Below are 16634 nucleotides of genomic sequence, written 5' to 3' on the forward strand. Positions count from 1 at the left end.
GACACCATATCAACGTATGTTTGTGCTTTGTGTCTTTGCAGGTTGTAGGTACGATGGATGTTCACAAGAAGATGGTGGTGGATGTATAGGACCACGGCTGTGTTCTGTAGCGTCTGCGTTTTTTAACAAATTCTCCATGACTACTCCCCCTCCCCCTCCCCCTCCCCCTCCCACTTCCCCCTTCCATTTACTGTGTTACGATGATGAAGACATTTCTATTCGTTCCTCTTCAATCCAGTGACTGTCTACCACAGCACCACGCACCCTTTGTTTTCGGTTTCGTCTTAAGTTGTACTGGACTCCCTGTCGTTGGCAGCCTACCGCCCTCCCCCCGTTCCAAGCAGGTCTCGTTTGGATCGGACGCACCTCAGACGAAGCAGGACCCAGTGTCAGTGATTTGTTTAGCTGGAGTCACTTTACGGCCATAATACGAGTGAGCATTTGGATTTTGTAATCAGGAATCCACTAACTGCTCGAGTATCAGACACTTGACGTAAGAAATCAATCTTGAATGGGAAAGGCAAGCGGTGGTGTACATTTAGTTTTTAAGTTGCTGGATGTTTCTAAAGGAACAAATGGAGTATACAAATATCAGTTTGAGAACGGGAAGTCTGTGTGTATTATAATGGATGTGGTTCATGGTTTTTGAGTATGTTATGATGTATGTGTCGGCAGTTGACAGTATGAACTTTTTTGTGTTCTCTTGGAAAGCTTTTGCTGTGCGGTTTTTAATTAAAAAATTTGTTGGTTGTAAAAGTTACTGTACCAAATTATTGCCCATCGGCATTTTTTGTGTTCCACTGATTGGCATGGGAGGGACAGACTGGTAGTTGTTCACAAGAGTGTTCTGGTGATTTACTCAATTAGCGTGATAAATTTGTTTGTAAAGGCTCACACAAAACATAATACTACTTTCTGGAAATATGTCTTTTTTTGTGCTAGCTTTATGTCGTTGTTTATTTTTTTTAATCTTTCGGTTAAGTCGGTATCATAAGGAGGAAGGCGCTATGGTACACGAGGCACATAGAATTTGATGAATGCAAGGTGTTAGCAGGAAAAATCGGCCTATAAGGCGGAAGTTTGAGAGATTAGCTTAATGCATAAAGAGCTGCACAAATTCAAACAGTTTTGTAAAGCTCAGAGTGTGTTTAAAATAGGTCACAAGAAATGTAAAGACAGTTTTCAGTGCTGGATACCACATCTGTGTGGCCAAATAGCACACAAGACAGAAAAGGAAGGCTTGAGGCAGTGAAATGAATAGACCTTGTTTGGAAATAACTCTGCCAGGGTTTTTATGGCTATGGGAGAGTTGTGCCCCTTCAGAACAAGGAGGCAAACATTTGTGGCTACTAATTATGGGATGTAAGCTATCATGATGTCACAGTGAATAATGTTATGCAGTAACCTTTTCTGGAAGATCAGTATTCACTGGCGCCATGATAGCTTGCCTCCATCAATCAGTGGCATAGTGTGTTTGCTTCACTGTTTTGAAGGGGAACAACTCCAATCAGTGTCCACATGTTTAAAGGGGCGCAACTCTGCAACAGTCTCACAAAATCCAGCCAGAGTTATTTCTGGAACTCGCCTGTTGTATCTTGACGTAGCAATTCAGAATGTTACTTTTTTCGTTTCATGCAAGGGCAGCAGTATGGTCTCTGATTTGGCAACCCTTAGTTGAGTGGTCAACATGGATTCTTTTCTTCTTCTCTAGCGATCATTGGTCTGGTTTCATTTCCTTTCCAGTTCTCTTTATCATCGTCGTTTACAGTTCAAGAGAGATCTGAAGATGAGGCATTTAGAAAGCCATAATGTTTGTTAATATTTGTATGCATTAAATATATTTATGCGTACATATGGATATATATAATTGTGTGTTATCGGTGCTCGTACAGTCATTAACTTTTATTGGATATGTTTCTTTTTGTCTTTTGTGTGTGTGTATGGCGGGATCTTGATTTTACGTTTTGATGTGATCAGTTTTCGTTACACTTTTTGGTCCTCTTTCGGCCTTTTTTTTGTCGGCGTGTTCTGTTGATAATTTTGTTCAGACTAATGATTAGGTGTGGAATGTAATCATATTCATTTGTTTGACTTAATACCTCGTGCCAAGGGTAAATCTGTATTCTTTCAAATTGTAAGCTGTTGTCATGGGAATAATTGCGCTTGTAACACACTCCTTGGAAGTAAGTGTGTGGCTGACCGAGTGAATTGAAAAACAGTCACATGTACAATTACCACTTGAAGAATAGATGAACAACGCATTAGTCAAAGTTACTCGGAAAACTTGTTTTTTGTTGTTGCATGTTTCATATTAACACGACAGAAAAGAGCTTGAGTTTTGTAACCCATTCAATTGAGTGATGCTTCTTTCTCCACGATTTGATTTTTAATCTGATGCATGGGTTCCTATGCTTTGTCACGGCAGGGTTTGTGTCGCTAAACGACAAACTTTCCTTGAACGGTGGAAAGCATATGATACAAAAATCATCAGGTGAACAAAAGGAAAGCCAGGGAGCACAGTTTCAGGACAGCAGTGTTGAAGCAGGTTCCTGTTTAGAACGTCACTTTATAGCGTCATCTTTGTTAGAAATGAACTAAGCAGCATTCGCTACATACATGTGGACCTTTAATTATTGCTACATGTCGAGTCTCTTTCCTTTTCCTACATGTGATGTTAGATATGTTTGTTACAGCGGCATCCTGTTTTTTTTAAAGCCATTTATTATTTGGCTTGTGATATGTTCATTCTCTTTTGCCAATGTCAGCGTGTGTTTGAACTAGATGCTGTGAACAAGTTTTGCCAAAGCAGTTCAGTTGTGCACGCCCTGTTTGCGGAGCGCAAGTGATTGTGAGTGAGTGACCATTGTCCATCATTAAAGGCCCACTCTGCCGCTGTCACAGATCCTGTCAGGCTTTAACATATGAAAAGACTATCCCTCCAATTGGTCACATACCAAAAATCAACACCCTGACTGCTTTTGTGGCAAGTTGGAATGTTTGATGAATTAATTTCTGAGAAAAGAACCAGTGCATTTTATGAAATCAATTCTTTAAAAAAACAAACCCACTGTTCACAGAGATCGCCCAGGCTGTTCAGTGTTGGTATGTGACCAAGTGGAGGGATGGTCTTATCCCCTGTAACACCCAGGCTGTTCATTGTTGGTATGTGACCAAGTAAGTAATGAAGTAATGAAATAAATATGAAATGAAAAAAAGGATGGTGTTATTGTGTGTCAAAGCCTAGACAGGTCAGTGGCAGTACAGGTGCAGTTTACGCTGAAAGGAATGTATGGTTAGCGTTCTGAGGAGGGTGTAGGGAGAGGAGGACTGATGGTTGTGCTGGAAATAAGACTTTTGAAGGCCTGTAGTTCAATCAATTTCTGTACATGCCCATTTTCTCCACGTACACATCTGGCATTCATTGCTTTGTGATACACTGCAGTTAGTGACAAACCTACCTGCTCCACTTGTCGTCTGGTTTTACATGCCCTATCAACATTTGTCGTCTCGTTTTACATGCCCTATCAACATTTGTCGTCTCGTTTTACATGCCCTATCAACATTTCTTTTCAGGTTGAGTGTTTTCTTTGTGCATTAATTGATTTCATTATGATTTGTTTGTTTGTTTGACACTGACTGACTAACTATGGAACCCTTTCAAAGAATCTTTCAGAAGGTACTTTGGCCAGTCACAGAACTAAATGGCATTGATGCGAAAAAATGGCCTATCTTAGGTGACTTACATTTTCATGGGATCAAAAACAAATTGACCTTGAATTCTCAGCTCAGAATGCAGTACATGTATTTGAGAAATAGAGCAAGAAATTTAGTCAAAAATAAGACATAATCAGCTACAAGTGGTCAGGAGTTCAAAAATATGTCAGCTTTAGTTTTTTTTTTTTACCAGAAGCTTTGATTATAGCTAGGGTTGTATTTGTACTGCCTAGTTTGGTACACATACTTGTGTTTTGTGTGTGTTTTTTAAAGAATGTGTGTGATGTTTGTGGTGTGAGGGGTATCATGACGAATGCATTTTTGTATCCCTGTGTTTGAGTGTGTCCATATTTTCTGTCAAACGGTGGAGTCCAGATTTTTAAGTTCAGTTTTAACCTACACAGCTAAACTCCAATCTTTTTTAAATTTTTTTTTTTTTATATCTGTGCTTTTTTACATTTGGTCAAGTTTTGACTAAATGTTTTAACATAGAGGGGGGAATCGAGACAAGGGTCGTGGTGTATGTGTGACGTTTTTTTCATTTTTTCGATAAATGTCTTTGATGACGTCATATCCGGCATTTTGTAAAAGTTGAGGCGGCACTGTCACACCCTCATTTTTCAATAAAATTGATTGAAATTTTGGCCAAGCAATCTTCGATGAAGGCCGGACTTTGGTATTGCATTTCAGCTTGGAGGCTTAAAAATTGATTAATGACTTTGGTCATTAAAAATCTGAAAATTGTAATTAAAATTATTTTTTTATAAAACGATCCAAAATTACGTTTATCGTATTCTTCATCATTTTCTGATTCCAAAAACATATAAATATGTTATATTCGGATTAAAAACAAGCTCTGAAAATTAAAAATATAAAAATTATGATTAAAATTAAATTTCCGAAATAGATTTAAAAACAATTTTATCTTATTCCTTGGCCGTTCCTGATTCCAAAAACATATAGATATGATATGTTTGGATTAAAAACACGTTCAGAGAGTTAACAAGAATAGAGATATAGAAAAGCGTGCTATCCTCCTCAGCGCAACCGCTACCCCGCTTTTCTGGATTGTTAATTTCACCGCCTTTGCCACGAGCGTTCAGTTTCATTCTGTGAGTTCGACTGAGCTTGACTAAATGTTGTATTTTCTCCTTACGCGACTTGTTTTTTTTTACTCTTCTACTTCACAGAATTTAGTGTTGTCTGCAAAATTGTGTACACGAAATTTTTTTCCCTGTCTGATGATATTATTTATAGAAAATAAATTTACGCAAGAACATACACATTTGTTGCCACATTTAAAAACTGACTCCTTTTTGTTGTTGTTGGTTCTCTTTGTCAGTTGATGGAATAGGAGAGTTGCGTTAGATTTAAAAAACATACAACTGGTTTTTTTTTCTTAGTTTAGATTCTCTTTATTGACTTTTACAAAGCACTTTTGTATGCTTTTAATGAGCTTGTGTCTTTTTCTGATCCTAGTGTACACTTAACTGAATTTTGCGTTGCTTTCGCGGAAGGCACAGCTGAATTTCTTAGAAGTAAGTAAAGTGTGATCGATAACAGAGAGTGTCAATACACTGTCAGGTATTACGCAGCCCAGAGAAATTCAGTGGATGAAAATGGAAACCCTTTCTCTGGTGGGTTTGCTATTATTGGCTCAATGAAGGATTAACGAAATTATGTAATCAAGTATTCTGTGACTTTCATCATCAGTGAAATCTGTACACAATTGGTGTTACTTGTAACCCTTTTCAACTAGAGTTTTTAGTAGATTCACTCGCGAATCTCTTAACATCTCAGTTCATCGTGTAAATAAAAGCATACATAATTTTGATACATTCAAGCGTTCACGGTGTGTTTGACATTCTTTTGTTCTTAACCTCAATCATCCATTTAAAACCAATTACAAAAGAGACTGAGAAAAAACAGCAGGGATGTTGCAAGATTGGAATGCCACCTTTTCCACTTTAGTGTATCTGTTGTTTGTTTCTCTTTTGTAGCATCTCTGCGCTGTTTTGAACATAATATTTCTAGTTTGAAACTTACAGTTCTTTCTGAGCAATGGCTAGAGATGCATGCATTGTGTTGTTTCGTAGGGTGATATTTAGATCAGTATTTCTACAAGTATGTGCTAACTGTTCCCAGGCCGCTGTCTCATTGTTTTTGCCATAACAAAAAGTCAAGATGTTCATGCACTTTTTTTCCAACCTCCTCGTTCGGCATACTCCGTAATTAGCCCTGTGGAAGCGACATCACAAATTGAAGGAAGATCGAACAATCGGGATTGATTCAGTGTGTGTTGCAGAACTTCACATGGGGCTAGATCAAGAGATTGCCCAATTTTCTTATTTTTAACTTTCAAGGGGGAACAAATGTTGATGGCTGTTAGTGCAGTGGCTTTTGTTTTCTGGATATTTAACGACTTTCTTTGTTGTACTTTCAGTGGGTTTCATTTTCAAGCACGTATGTTAGCTTTACTTATGTATATTCTCGTGTGCATTTTTTTCTTATGTGGGAATTTGGTACTTTCAGAGAGATTGTACTTAATCAATTCATTGATGTATATTTTTGCAACGACTTCTGAATGTGGTAAAGGCATATGGCCTTTTGGCGTATGTGTGTGTCCGTGTAAAGTTGTGTGTTTGACACCTATTCAATGGCTCATGTTATTAACATTTTCCAGTTCACAGGAAAAACTTCCTTTTCCCTATTTGCGCCACTTGAACGTCTCTTTCATTCTCTTACCCCCCTCTGTTTTCTTTAAAAAAAATCTATATTTCATCGTTTGTCCTTCACCTATGGAACAAATGTGGTTTGTTTTGATCTATTCATACTGTTGCTGACTTCCCCTTTTAAAAAATAAACTTTTTTTCAAAATGTTTTAGACACTTTGGCGTGTGCAGTTTGTTTGCTTTGGCGTGTGCAGTTTGCATAGTTTGTTGTTGAACTTGAAGGCCTTGTTTTGCTAAAATTACACAATTATGTCCACTACCTCAGATCTCTCCAGGCTGTCACGTTGGATTAAGAGGATCCTTTGACTTGGACACATACCAAAAATCAACAGCGTGGCTGCATTCTGTGCAGCGGGAAGTTTTGCTGAATTCATTTAACAGCTATTGACATAGGTGTCACTTATTCAACAAAAAATCCACTTTTCACAGGAAGCAGCCTGGCTGTTGATTTTTGGCGTGTGTTTTAGTTGAAGCTCTTGTTCCATGTAAAAGCCTCAACAGATGTCTGGTGAATGTGATCGCTTACACAAGAATGTGCCTTTAAACCTTTTACATCTCTGCATGCATGTCCATGTGTGTATGAGTATGTGCATATCAAATTCTTTTAAATCTCGCTTCTCTCAGCCATACATAAAACAAATCAAACCAAATTTTAATTATCCGTTCACATTTATTTGACATCAGTTCAGTTAGTGATTGCCATTTTGCAGGTAGTAAAGTCTACACAAATACACTGACATTAGTTTGAAAGAACTGATATTTCAGGGAGGCAGAATTATACACACGCACACACCACACGCACACACCACACACACACAAAAGCTATTGAAGTAATTGAGTAATCGCTCTACAGAACGTACATTACTTTCTCCAAATATTCACATAATTTTTTCGTAGGATAATAAATTATTGTTTTCTCACAAAAAAGACTAGCTGATGAATCTAGTGTCACACACATTACAACAGTGACCCACAAATTGATTTCAGTGGAAAGACCATGCAGTCTTCTTCTGCGTTCGTGGGCTGAAACTCCCACGTACACGTGTTTTTTGCACGAGTGAAATTTTACGTGTATGACCGTTTTTTACCCCGCCATTTAGGCAGCCATACGCCGTTTTCGGAGGAAGCATGCTGGGTATTTTCGTGTTTCTATAACCCACCGAACTCTGACATGGATTACAGGATCTTTTTCGTGCGCACTTGGTCTTGTGCTTGCGTGTACACACGGGGGTGTTCGGACACCGAGGAGAGTCTGCACACAAAGTTGACTCTGAGAAATAAATCTCTCGCCGAACGTAGGGACGAACTCACGCTGACAGCGGCCAACTGGATACAAATCCAGCGCGCTACCGACTGAGCTACATCCCCACCCCAGACCATGCAGTTGTATTACACTGAACTGAAGGCTGCTCATCCATATCTCGCTTACAGCATTGCTTGGCAATCATACACACACGACGAATACGCACACACACACATGGTGAATATGGATACACACACACAGCGAATATGCAGACACACACATACACACACATGGCGAAGATACACATACACACAGCAAATATGCACACACACACACACACACACACACACACACACAAACGGAAAGTATGCACACACACACACACACACACACACACATGGCAATCACACACACACAGACATTTCTTCCCGTCAGACTTCCACTTTAGATGTCAGCAAATACATCCATGTATGCTTCCTCTTTTAAAGGTTGAGCCGGGATATAGTAGGTGCTTATATTTCCTCTGTGGAACATTCTAAACTGTTAGATGCTTATATATTTCCTCTGTAGCACATTCCAAACTGTTAGGTGCTTATATTTCCTTTGTAGCACATTCCAAACAGTTCTGAAAACATGCACACACAGCTCTCACTGTTTTTAAGCTATTTTTCCACGGAGGTCCTTATTCTGCAAGCAAGTGTTTCTCGCAGTACCCCGCTGTAATGCACACCTTCGGCGTCTCCTCCACATTTGCAAAAAGTACTCTCAGCCCTATAGAGTATTAAACTCATTGTCTCCCAGGTACGGATATATCCGTATCCACACATATGGCTCTATCTGACCAGGTACGGATATATCAGCTCAGACTGTTAGCTTCAGTCGCTTCCTGTTACGTCGATCTAACGCATGCATTCCAGTGTGTTGATACACCGTTTCTACACAGTTACTACTATTCTGAGTGACCTGCTGCAGCACAGCTGGGCTCGGCTAAAAAAAACCTTGGTCAACATAGATGGGGTAGAAAGTGTTAAACAGGGAGAGTCCTGGATGCACAGAGTCCTGAAGGTGCACATTCCCCTTCTTTGGCTTGATATGCACAGTCCTTCCTGTGTAAACAATTTGACTTATCATCTCAGACCTGGCTTGGCTTGTACACGGGATGTGACCATTCCTCCACTTTAACACATACCAAATATTAACTGCCTGGGTGCTCTCTATGCAGAGTGGGAAGATTTTGATGAATTGATTTCTCAAAGGACACAAGTGGCTTTTATAAATAACTTCAAAAAAAAATTCTCACACTGAACAAGAAGCAGTCAGGATGTTGTTTTCTTGTATGTTTCCAAGTGGAAAGTTGTTCATATTCAAGGTAAATTAAAAGCGTGAACGAGGGACACCCATCAGACAGAATCCAGGTTTTCAGGATCGGTAAAGGACACGGTCAGGATGTAGAAAATGGCTGGGAAAGGAATGAGCGCGAGCAGCGAAGCGTGGAAGTTGGGCGACTCCATCCGGGTCAGCGCGATGATGCCGTACGCGTGAAGCAGCCAGTGGCCGAAGAGGATCATGGCGTGACGAGGATTGGTCACACACAGCTTGACTAGTTGACACATGGACTGAAAGCAGAACGGCTATACACATTAACTTAACACCTGTGTTACCAGTCTTGATACAGTGGAACCCCCTTTTAAGACCACAACAAATCTGTTCTTAAAAGGATGGTTGTCTCAAAGGTGGAGGTTAATTTTCATTTCACAAACATGAAATTTGAAAAGCTAGAGTATTAATAAAGGGGTTGTCTTCAAACGAAGGGAATTAGAAGGGTGGCTCCACTGTATGTCAGTGTTCACAATCATCTGTAAAAAACACACCCAAAAGACCCTAAGGCCCCCCCAAAAAATAGGTCTGTTTACGGTAACCCGACCGACCCTAGTTTTTAGGCCCGACCCTAATCTTTTTTTTGGATCGTTTGAAAAAAACAAAAACGCATCCAAAATAAAGCTGTTTGCGCTCAAACAGCAGACGACAGAAGGGAGGTAAGTTGAAAGTACTGTTTATAGTTATGTTGGGCAAAAACAGGGATTGATGAGAAGAAATGAACTGTGAAACATCATAGAGAGGGGAGAAAAAAAAAAGAAGAAAAAAAAAATGGAAAAAAAAAAAACCCGACCTACCGACCCTATTTTTTCACCCTATGTTACCGTAAACAGAATTTTTTTTTTTTTTGGCCTAATGAAGCTACTCAATATTGTGATCTTGCAAATGTCTTCTTCATATTTATGTATATTAGACCTTACAGGGTCTAAACAGCTCAAGACCTGAACACCAATTAATGTCCTGATGAAGTTTTTCAGCGTGTACATTGAAAGTGTGCCTGAAGGTTTTCAAGTACGCTACAAATGTGCTCCAAAACAACCTAATTACAAATTCACATAACATCTGAAATGTGTTGATGACAAAACTTACCCCTTCTTCCATTGAAGCAAAATGAACAGCATTGGTCACCACGGAAACAACCAAGATGATGTAGGGAAAGGAGTAATCTGTGAAAAAATTGAAACAACAACATTGTTTTATTAGCTGTTCGGACTCTTAAAATGTACACAGGAACACAATCCGCCCCCCCCCCCATACACACACAAAAAGAACAACAGAAAAAAAGAAAGGTACCAAAATCAACTGAAAGAATAAGAAAAGTTGACTTTCAGAGGAAAACGCCACACAATGATGTGATTGGCAACACACAAAAAGGAAAAAAAAGGTTAAACAATCAACTGAAAGAATGGGCGGGGATGTAGCTCAGTCGGTAGCGCGCTGGATTTGTATCCAGTTGGCCGCTGTCAGCGTGAGTTCGTCCCTACGTTCGGCGAGAGATTTATTTCTCAGAGTCAACTTTGTGTGCAGACTCTCCTCGGTGTCCGAACACCCCCGTGTGTACACGCAAGCACAAGACCAAGTGCGCACGAAAAAAATCCTGTAATCCATGTCAGAGTTCGGTGGGTTATAGAAACACGAAAATACCCAGCATGCTTCCTCCAAAAACGGCGTATGGCTGCCTAAATGGCGGGGTAAAAAACGGTCATACACGTAAAATTCCACTCGTGCAAAAAACACGAGTGTACGTGGGAGTTTCAGCCCACGAACGCAGAAGAAGAAGAAGAAGAACTGAAAGAATAAGGAAAAGTTGACGTACAGATAAGCCCGCCAAACACAGCCTGTGTGATGATGAGAATGGGCAGGAAGTAAAGAGCAGCGTAAATGGAGCGTGTCCCCCGACCGTCAGCCAGGTGGTAGGAGATCAAGGGTCGAAACATCATCATCAGCACCAGAGAGAATGCGTAGTAGATCATCACTATGGTATAGCTGTAAGGAAAAGAATCACATGGATACTTGTAAGATGATACACTTGTGCATTCAGCCATAATCATCAATGGCATCAGCAAGGATGAGTTGTACTTTTGTAAACATTCAAAATCAGAAAAACCTGCACTGAGGCTGTGGACATGTTTTTGTGTGTGTATGTGTTTTTTTTTTATCTCTTGTGTCTTATAAAAAGCTATCAGGAATCATTTTTTTATTCTAAAATTTCTTATTTCATTACGGAATTTAGTGTATGAAACCTCTATAGAAAATCTTATTGTGGCTGACATGTTCCCAGAAATACATGTACAGCACAATAAAAAAAAAAAGTATCTACCCGGTAGATATTTAAAAAAATTCTGTTTCTGAGTGCTGTTGCTATTATTTTCTACAGTAAGAGGCCAACAGCTCCAGAGGATATACACAGATATATTTCAAAAGAACTGTTCATACCAGACAGATATCACCAGATATATATTCAGCAGGTCTAATTTGTGCAAAATGTGTGTAACAGACAGAAGGTAGTTACAGCAGGCACATAATCACTTACAAGGTAAAGCAACTACTGCAGAAGTTTACGAGAGATCATGTTGATATTTGGGCATTAAACCGGTATGCTGAAATAATTTTTAACATCAAAATGTGGTCTCTACTTCATAAGACAGTGCCTATTTCCATAAATGACATGTAAGTTAAACCCAAATCTAAGAAAATAAAGTCTTAAAATGGAGGTAAATTAACAGAGGTTTTGAACAAAAACTCTGACAAAAGTAAGGTTTTAAAGGTGGTCGTCTACATTTTTGCTTTTTTTCAATAATCTTATGGTTAGATTTCACTAAAAAGTTATGTCAGATGATGAATGAACCATGGGGAAAAAAGTTATAGAAAAAAAAAATGTAAAAAAAGATTTTATTTTTGGGTACATGTAGCTTGACTCACGCTTCCAATATTTAGTTTTCTGTTTGCTGAGAACATGTGCTTTGCCTAAAAATACTGACCAATCAAATTCATGTCACTATGCTTATAGCCACGCCCAAACAAGTGCAGCAACAGTTTGACACTGGAGCGCTGTCCACGCTTTTTTTTAAACGCACGAAATGCACGGGATTTGAGAGGAGTTTTGCGCTTGGCATTTTCCAAATAAGGATATCCTACTATGAGTACTACGCTGGAATACTACAATGAATTTTCAAACGGCTACACTGGCTTCGTCTTTCCTGATCGAAAGGGGGTGTATTGTTGATATTTGTAGATAATAGACTCTGCATTTTAATGGTCAAATGGCGATTTCGGTATAAAAATGTAGACAAGGACCTTTAAATGGGGGTGTTAAAAGGGGGTCAACTGCAGTTACACAGCGAGCCAGTGACTCACAGTGGATAGACCACCTCCTGTGTGCAGTGAAGTGTGTCTGTGTAGTTGGGACTGGGGTTGTAGAGCATGGTGTACCAGTCGGACAGCTGCTGGACGCGACACGAGCGAATGTCCAGCGAGCCCACCGGCTCCGACAGCACCAGCGTCAGTAAGGCGGACATTGCACTCTCCGCCAACGCTGACAGGTGCAACACCATCACTGACCTGGGAAATATGAAAATAGAATATGTTATAGTATACATAGTTTTCATACTGAACAAATTAATTCTGCATCTGAAAATCATTCACAATTCACACTTCCAATCTTTATGTTTTCTTCAGCTGTGCAAATGCACTTTCAGGATATTTGTTTTTTAGAAAAGTGATACATTCTCACGCACAGACACACAACACATGTGTATTTCTGGGATCGCGCTAGCTTTTTAAAAAACGCGTAAGTCATACGCAACGAAACGAAAAAAACGCGTCACGGACCAATATTTTTGCGTACTACGAAAACACATACAGACACAAACAAAACACGCACGAAAGACTTAAAGACACTCCTTACCTAAATACGGCGAGTTTTCCTGTCGAACTCCGCGCACGCCTGTCGAATAACACCCCTGCTGTCTCCAACCTTCGGGCCTTGCGAGTTTGTTTCCCGCTCTAATACGACTAGACACACTTTCCGCCTTTTGGAAGCGCGAGATGGGAGAGCAGCTAATGTCTGTTTCATTATCCGACAAGACATTTTCTGGTAATACCCTCGTTACGTTCGTTTGTGATACTTCGATGCAAAAAGAAACGGACTTCAGTTTTGACGCTCAGATTTCATGTGTGTCGTCACTTCTCGAGCCCTATAGTCAGTTTCAGGATTGGGTCAGAGCAAAAGCGCTGCGTGAAGACAAGAAAAAGTTACAATATTTTTGCGTATGGCTTACGCGGCGCGGCGAAAAAAACGCGTCAGCGACTTTTAAAATGCGTCAAATACGCAAAAATCGTGCGTAAACGCGATCCCTGGTATTTTGAATACACTTGCACACAAACAAATATACTCACACACACACACACGTGATTACACTCTCACACTGAAAAGGATTCAAAAATCGACTATTCTTTGCACACACACAACTTCTTCTACCAGTTATCAAAAATGAATGAAACAAGAAGAGCAAACGCTCGATCGAGTCACTTTCGCAGTTCTGAATATTATATGAGGCATCAGATGGACAGGAAGAAATTGCTATTCACAACACAATGCATACCTGAAGCATACCTGTGACCTTGAAAAAGGTCAAAGGTCACCAAAGCAGACGTCAAAGTGTAGAGGTCACTGGGAGTCACGTTCACATAAAATTTGAGCCCGGTCACTTTTATAGTTTCCGAGAAAAGCCCAACGTTAAGTTGTGTGTTGCCGAACAGAAAAGGCTAGTTATCTCCCTTGTTTTTCTGATAACGTTCCTAAAAGGCTACAGATGTAAATACTTTGATGTAAAGAATAATCCTACAAAGTTTCAATCACATCCGATGAACTTTGTCAAAGATATAAAATGTCTAATTTTTCCTTTGACGCTGACCTGTGACCTTGAAAAAGGTCAAAGGTCAACGAAACCATCGTTAAAGTGTAGAGGTCATTGGAGGTCACGACTAAACAAAATATGAGCCCGATCGCTTTGATAGTTTCCGAGAAAAGTCCAACGTTAAGGTGGTGTCTACGGACGGCCGGCCGGACGGACGGCCGGCCGGCCGGCCGGCCGGACAGACTAACACTGACCGATTACATAGAGTCACATTTTCTCAAGTGACTCAAAAATGTAATCATAGGTTCTCACTTTTTGGAGCGTGTCTGAGAAAGGGAGTCAATGAAGAACCAGTGCAGGGCAAGGGAGACAAGCCCCATAAAGCCGAGGTAGAGCGCATCGTAAAATGTCACTCGGTCGTCACACTTCCTACACATGGAGGAGCTGTCTGGACGATAGCCTCTCGGACAGGCCTGAAAAGAGGGGCAAGTCATATAAACATGCTGATTAATGAGTTGTTTGTTGTTTCAACATTCTATTCATGCAGACCTGCTTTCAGCTTATGCACACGTTTCGAAGGTATAGTGCTATTTCCAGACAAAATCCCCACTTAAAAGTAAATGAGATTGTTTGTTGTGTTACAATTAGGTAAACCAAACCTGTACTTATACCCATGACATCTGCAGGGCTATGTACTTAACCAAAACAAAAAACCCAACAACACCATAGCTCATGAAAAAACTTCACCACACCAAAACCATTTTGTTAGTTCCAGAATTACTTATAACTTACACCACATGTTTCACTTGGTTGAAGTTTTCCACAATACAGGCCTGGACATAAGGAAGTTTTACCTGCAAAATAAAATAAAATGTTTTACTTATGGTCATAAAACGTTGCTTCTTAAGCATCCACTGAATAAGGAACTTATTTATTTATCATTTACAGTTACACATTTACACTGGAAAATATTCCCCAAATTAAATGCTGTTGGTGATAGAGGAATCCTGCATAACAGTTCAGCAAGCTCTTGCTATGTATAATGTTAGCACAAATATCTATACTGAAACATGAATATAAAAAACACTTTGCAGTGTGTATATCATATGTGTGTCACTCTGTCTGTATGCATATGTGTCTGCGTGTGGTGTGTGTGTGTGTGTGTGTGTGTGTGTGTATGTGTGTGTGTGTGTGTGTGTGTTTGCAACTCACTGTAGGTCAAGGAAGCCTCTCCAGCCTGAGCTGCGAAGACCAGACACAGTAACACCAGAGGCCTGTGCTGATGAAAGAATCTGGGATTCCCCATGTTGAACACTGTACTTCAACTTTACAGGCGTGATAAGTTTGCTCTGCGTTCTGTAGCGCTAAGCCACACTTTAAGTCACATCCTATAATTTATAAAGTCAAAAGTCAAAAACTGAAATCTTGTTATCTCAAACACTTCGAAGTTTCAGTCATTCAAAATGATTTAGCACACCTTGCGAACATGCGAGAAGAAACAATAATTGATTCAACTTGAGGTGTAATCTTTTTTCGTCTCATATTATTCACAGCGAAGACATGCAGACAGCTGACACAAAATCAATTCAGTCTCCATTCTCACAGGGAAGACATGAGAGCCATTTTGTTATTGCTGTAGGGATATATCTTTGCATCTCAAACACTCACATTTAAACAATAGATGAATTGGACAATGGGATACAAGAATCTAACAAGAAACATATAAAAAAAAGTTTGTAATTAGACTGGCATTGTATAACTGGGTTGTATCTTTCACTGCTTATCCAAGATTATGTTTTCTAAACAAGATTTTGTTTGCAAACACTAAATAATTACTCCCTTGCAAGGGGGCTAACTGTGGTAACTAATTTTGTACTGCCTTGTTCATCTCCCTTGGCCTTGACGCATCACTGAGTTTGAGCCTGGATTGAGCGGTCCCTCACTTTCTCTCTGGTTTTTTTTTTTTTGCTGCTTCAATGCGTATGCTCGTGGTGTTGAAGTGTAGTTTTGTTTTCAGCAATCAGCATATAGACATCGATACACGCATCACAATTGTTTTCTGCGTTGAAGCATACTCATTGAAACTGACTGCATTCTAAGTCAGTTGCCCCCGGACACCCACCAACCCCCCCCCCCCCCCCCCCCCCCCCCTTCTCAAAATGTTGGCCCTTCTTGTTTTCAGTACACTTTTTAAACGTTCTTCGCAGTTTCATCAATATAAATCATTTATATCTGCGAGTGTAATTAGAGCCTCTGACATCTTTCCACATCCCTCTCCTCTCCTTGTTTTATCAGTTCATGCCCGTATGTTGTGCTCCGTCAGGGTGTGTTTGTATGTGCAGTGACTGATTTTATGAGAAACCTGAACGTGTTGGGAGTCACAAGGGACGGTATCAAGCCACACACACACACCCACACACCCCGGGACACACACACCCACACACACACACCCCCACACACACACCCACACATACACTCGCAAACACACACACACTGGCACACTGCACACACACACACAACGGCACCCACACACACACACCCACACACCTTTTTTGTACTAAAGATTTTACATGATGTTCATAACCTCTGTAAAATACCTCCATTTCAAGACTCCCTCCTTTTTAATACCTGATTATCTCAGGCGGTTTTGGAGGTCTTAAAAGGGGGGTTCCACTGTATCTGCAGGCTCTCCTTATTGGTATTATAAAG

General features: G+C 40.1%; 2 protein-coding genes across 2 annotated transcripts in view; one reads left to right on the forward strand and one right to left on the reverse strand.

Moving 5' to 3' along the window:
* The window catches only part of LOC138952317 (calcineurin subunit B type 1), a 37119-nt gene extending 30524 nt beyond the window's left edge, over positions 1-6595 (forward strand). Inside the window, exon 6 of the mRNA XM_070323958.1 lies at positions 42-6595. Coding sequence (XP_070180059.1) covers positions 42-89 — 48 coding nt within the window. The 3' untranslated portion in view covers positions 90-6595. The remainder of the gene's footprint in view (positions 1-41) is intronic.
* Positions 6596-7083: 488 nt separating this feature from the next.
* On the reverse strand, positions 7084-15572 carry LOC138952315 (JNK1/MAPK8-associated membrane protein-like). Its single transcript, XM_070323956.1, has 7 exons — positions 15138-15572; positions 14718-14779; positions 14238-14398; positions 12424-12627; positions 10883-11052; positions 10156-10232; positions 7084-9305 (listed from the first exon to the last, which is right to left on the reverse strand). Exons 1-7 carry the CDS (start codon positions 15229-15231, stop codon positions 9090-9092), a joined length of 984 nt encoding a protein of 327 aa, XP_070180057.1. The 5' UTR covers positions 15232-15572; the 3' UTR covers positions 7084-9089.
* Positions 15573-16634: the final 1062 nt, after the last annotated feature.

The sequence above is a fragment of the Littorina saxatilis genome, linkage group LG17 (genome assembly GCF_037325665.1).
Source record: "Littorina saxatilis isolate snail1 linkage group LG17, US_GU_Lsax_2.0, whole genome shotgun sequence".
Classification (NCBI taxonomy): domain Eukaryota; kingdom Metazoa; phylum Mollusca; class Gastropoda; order Littorinimorpha; family Littorinidae; genus Littorina; species Littorina saxatilis.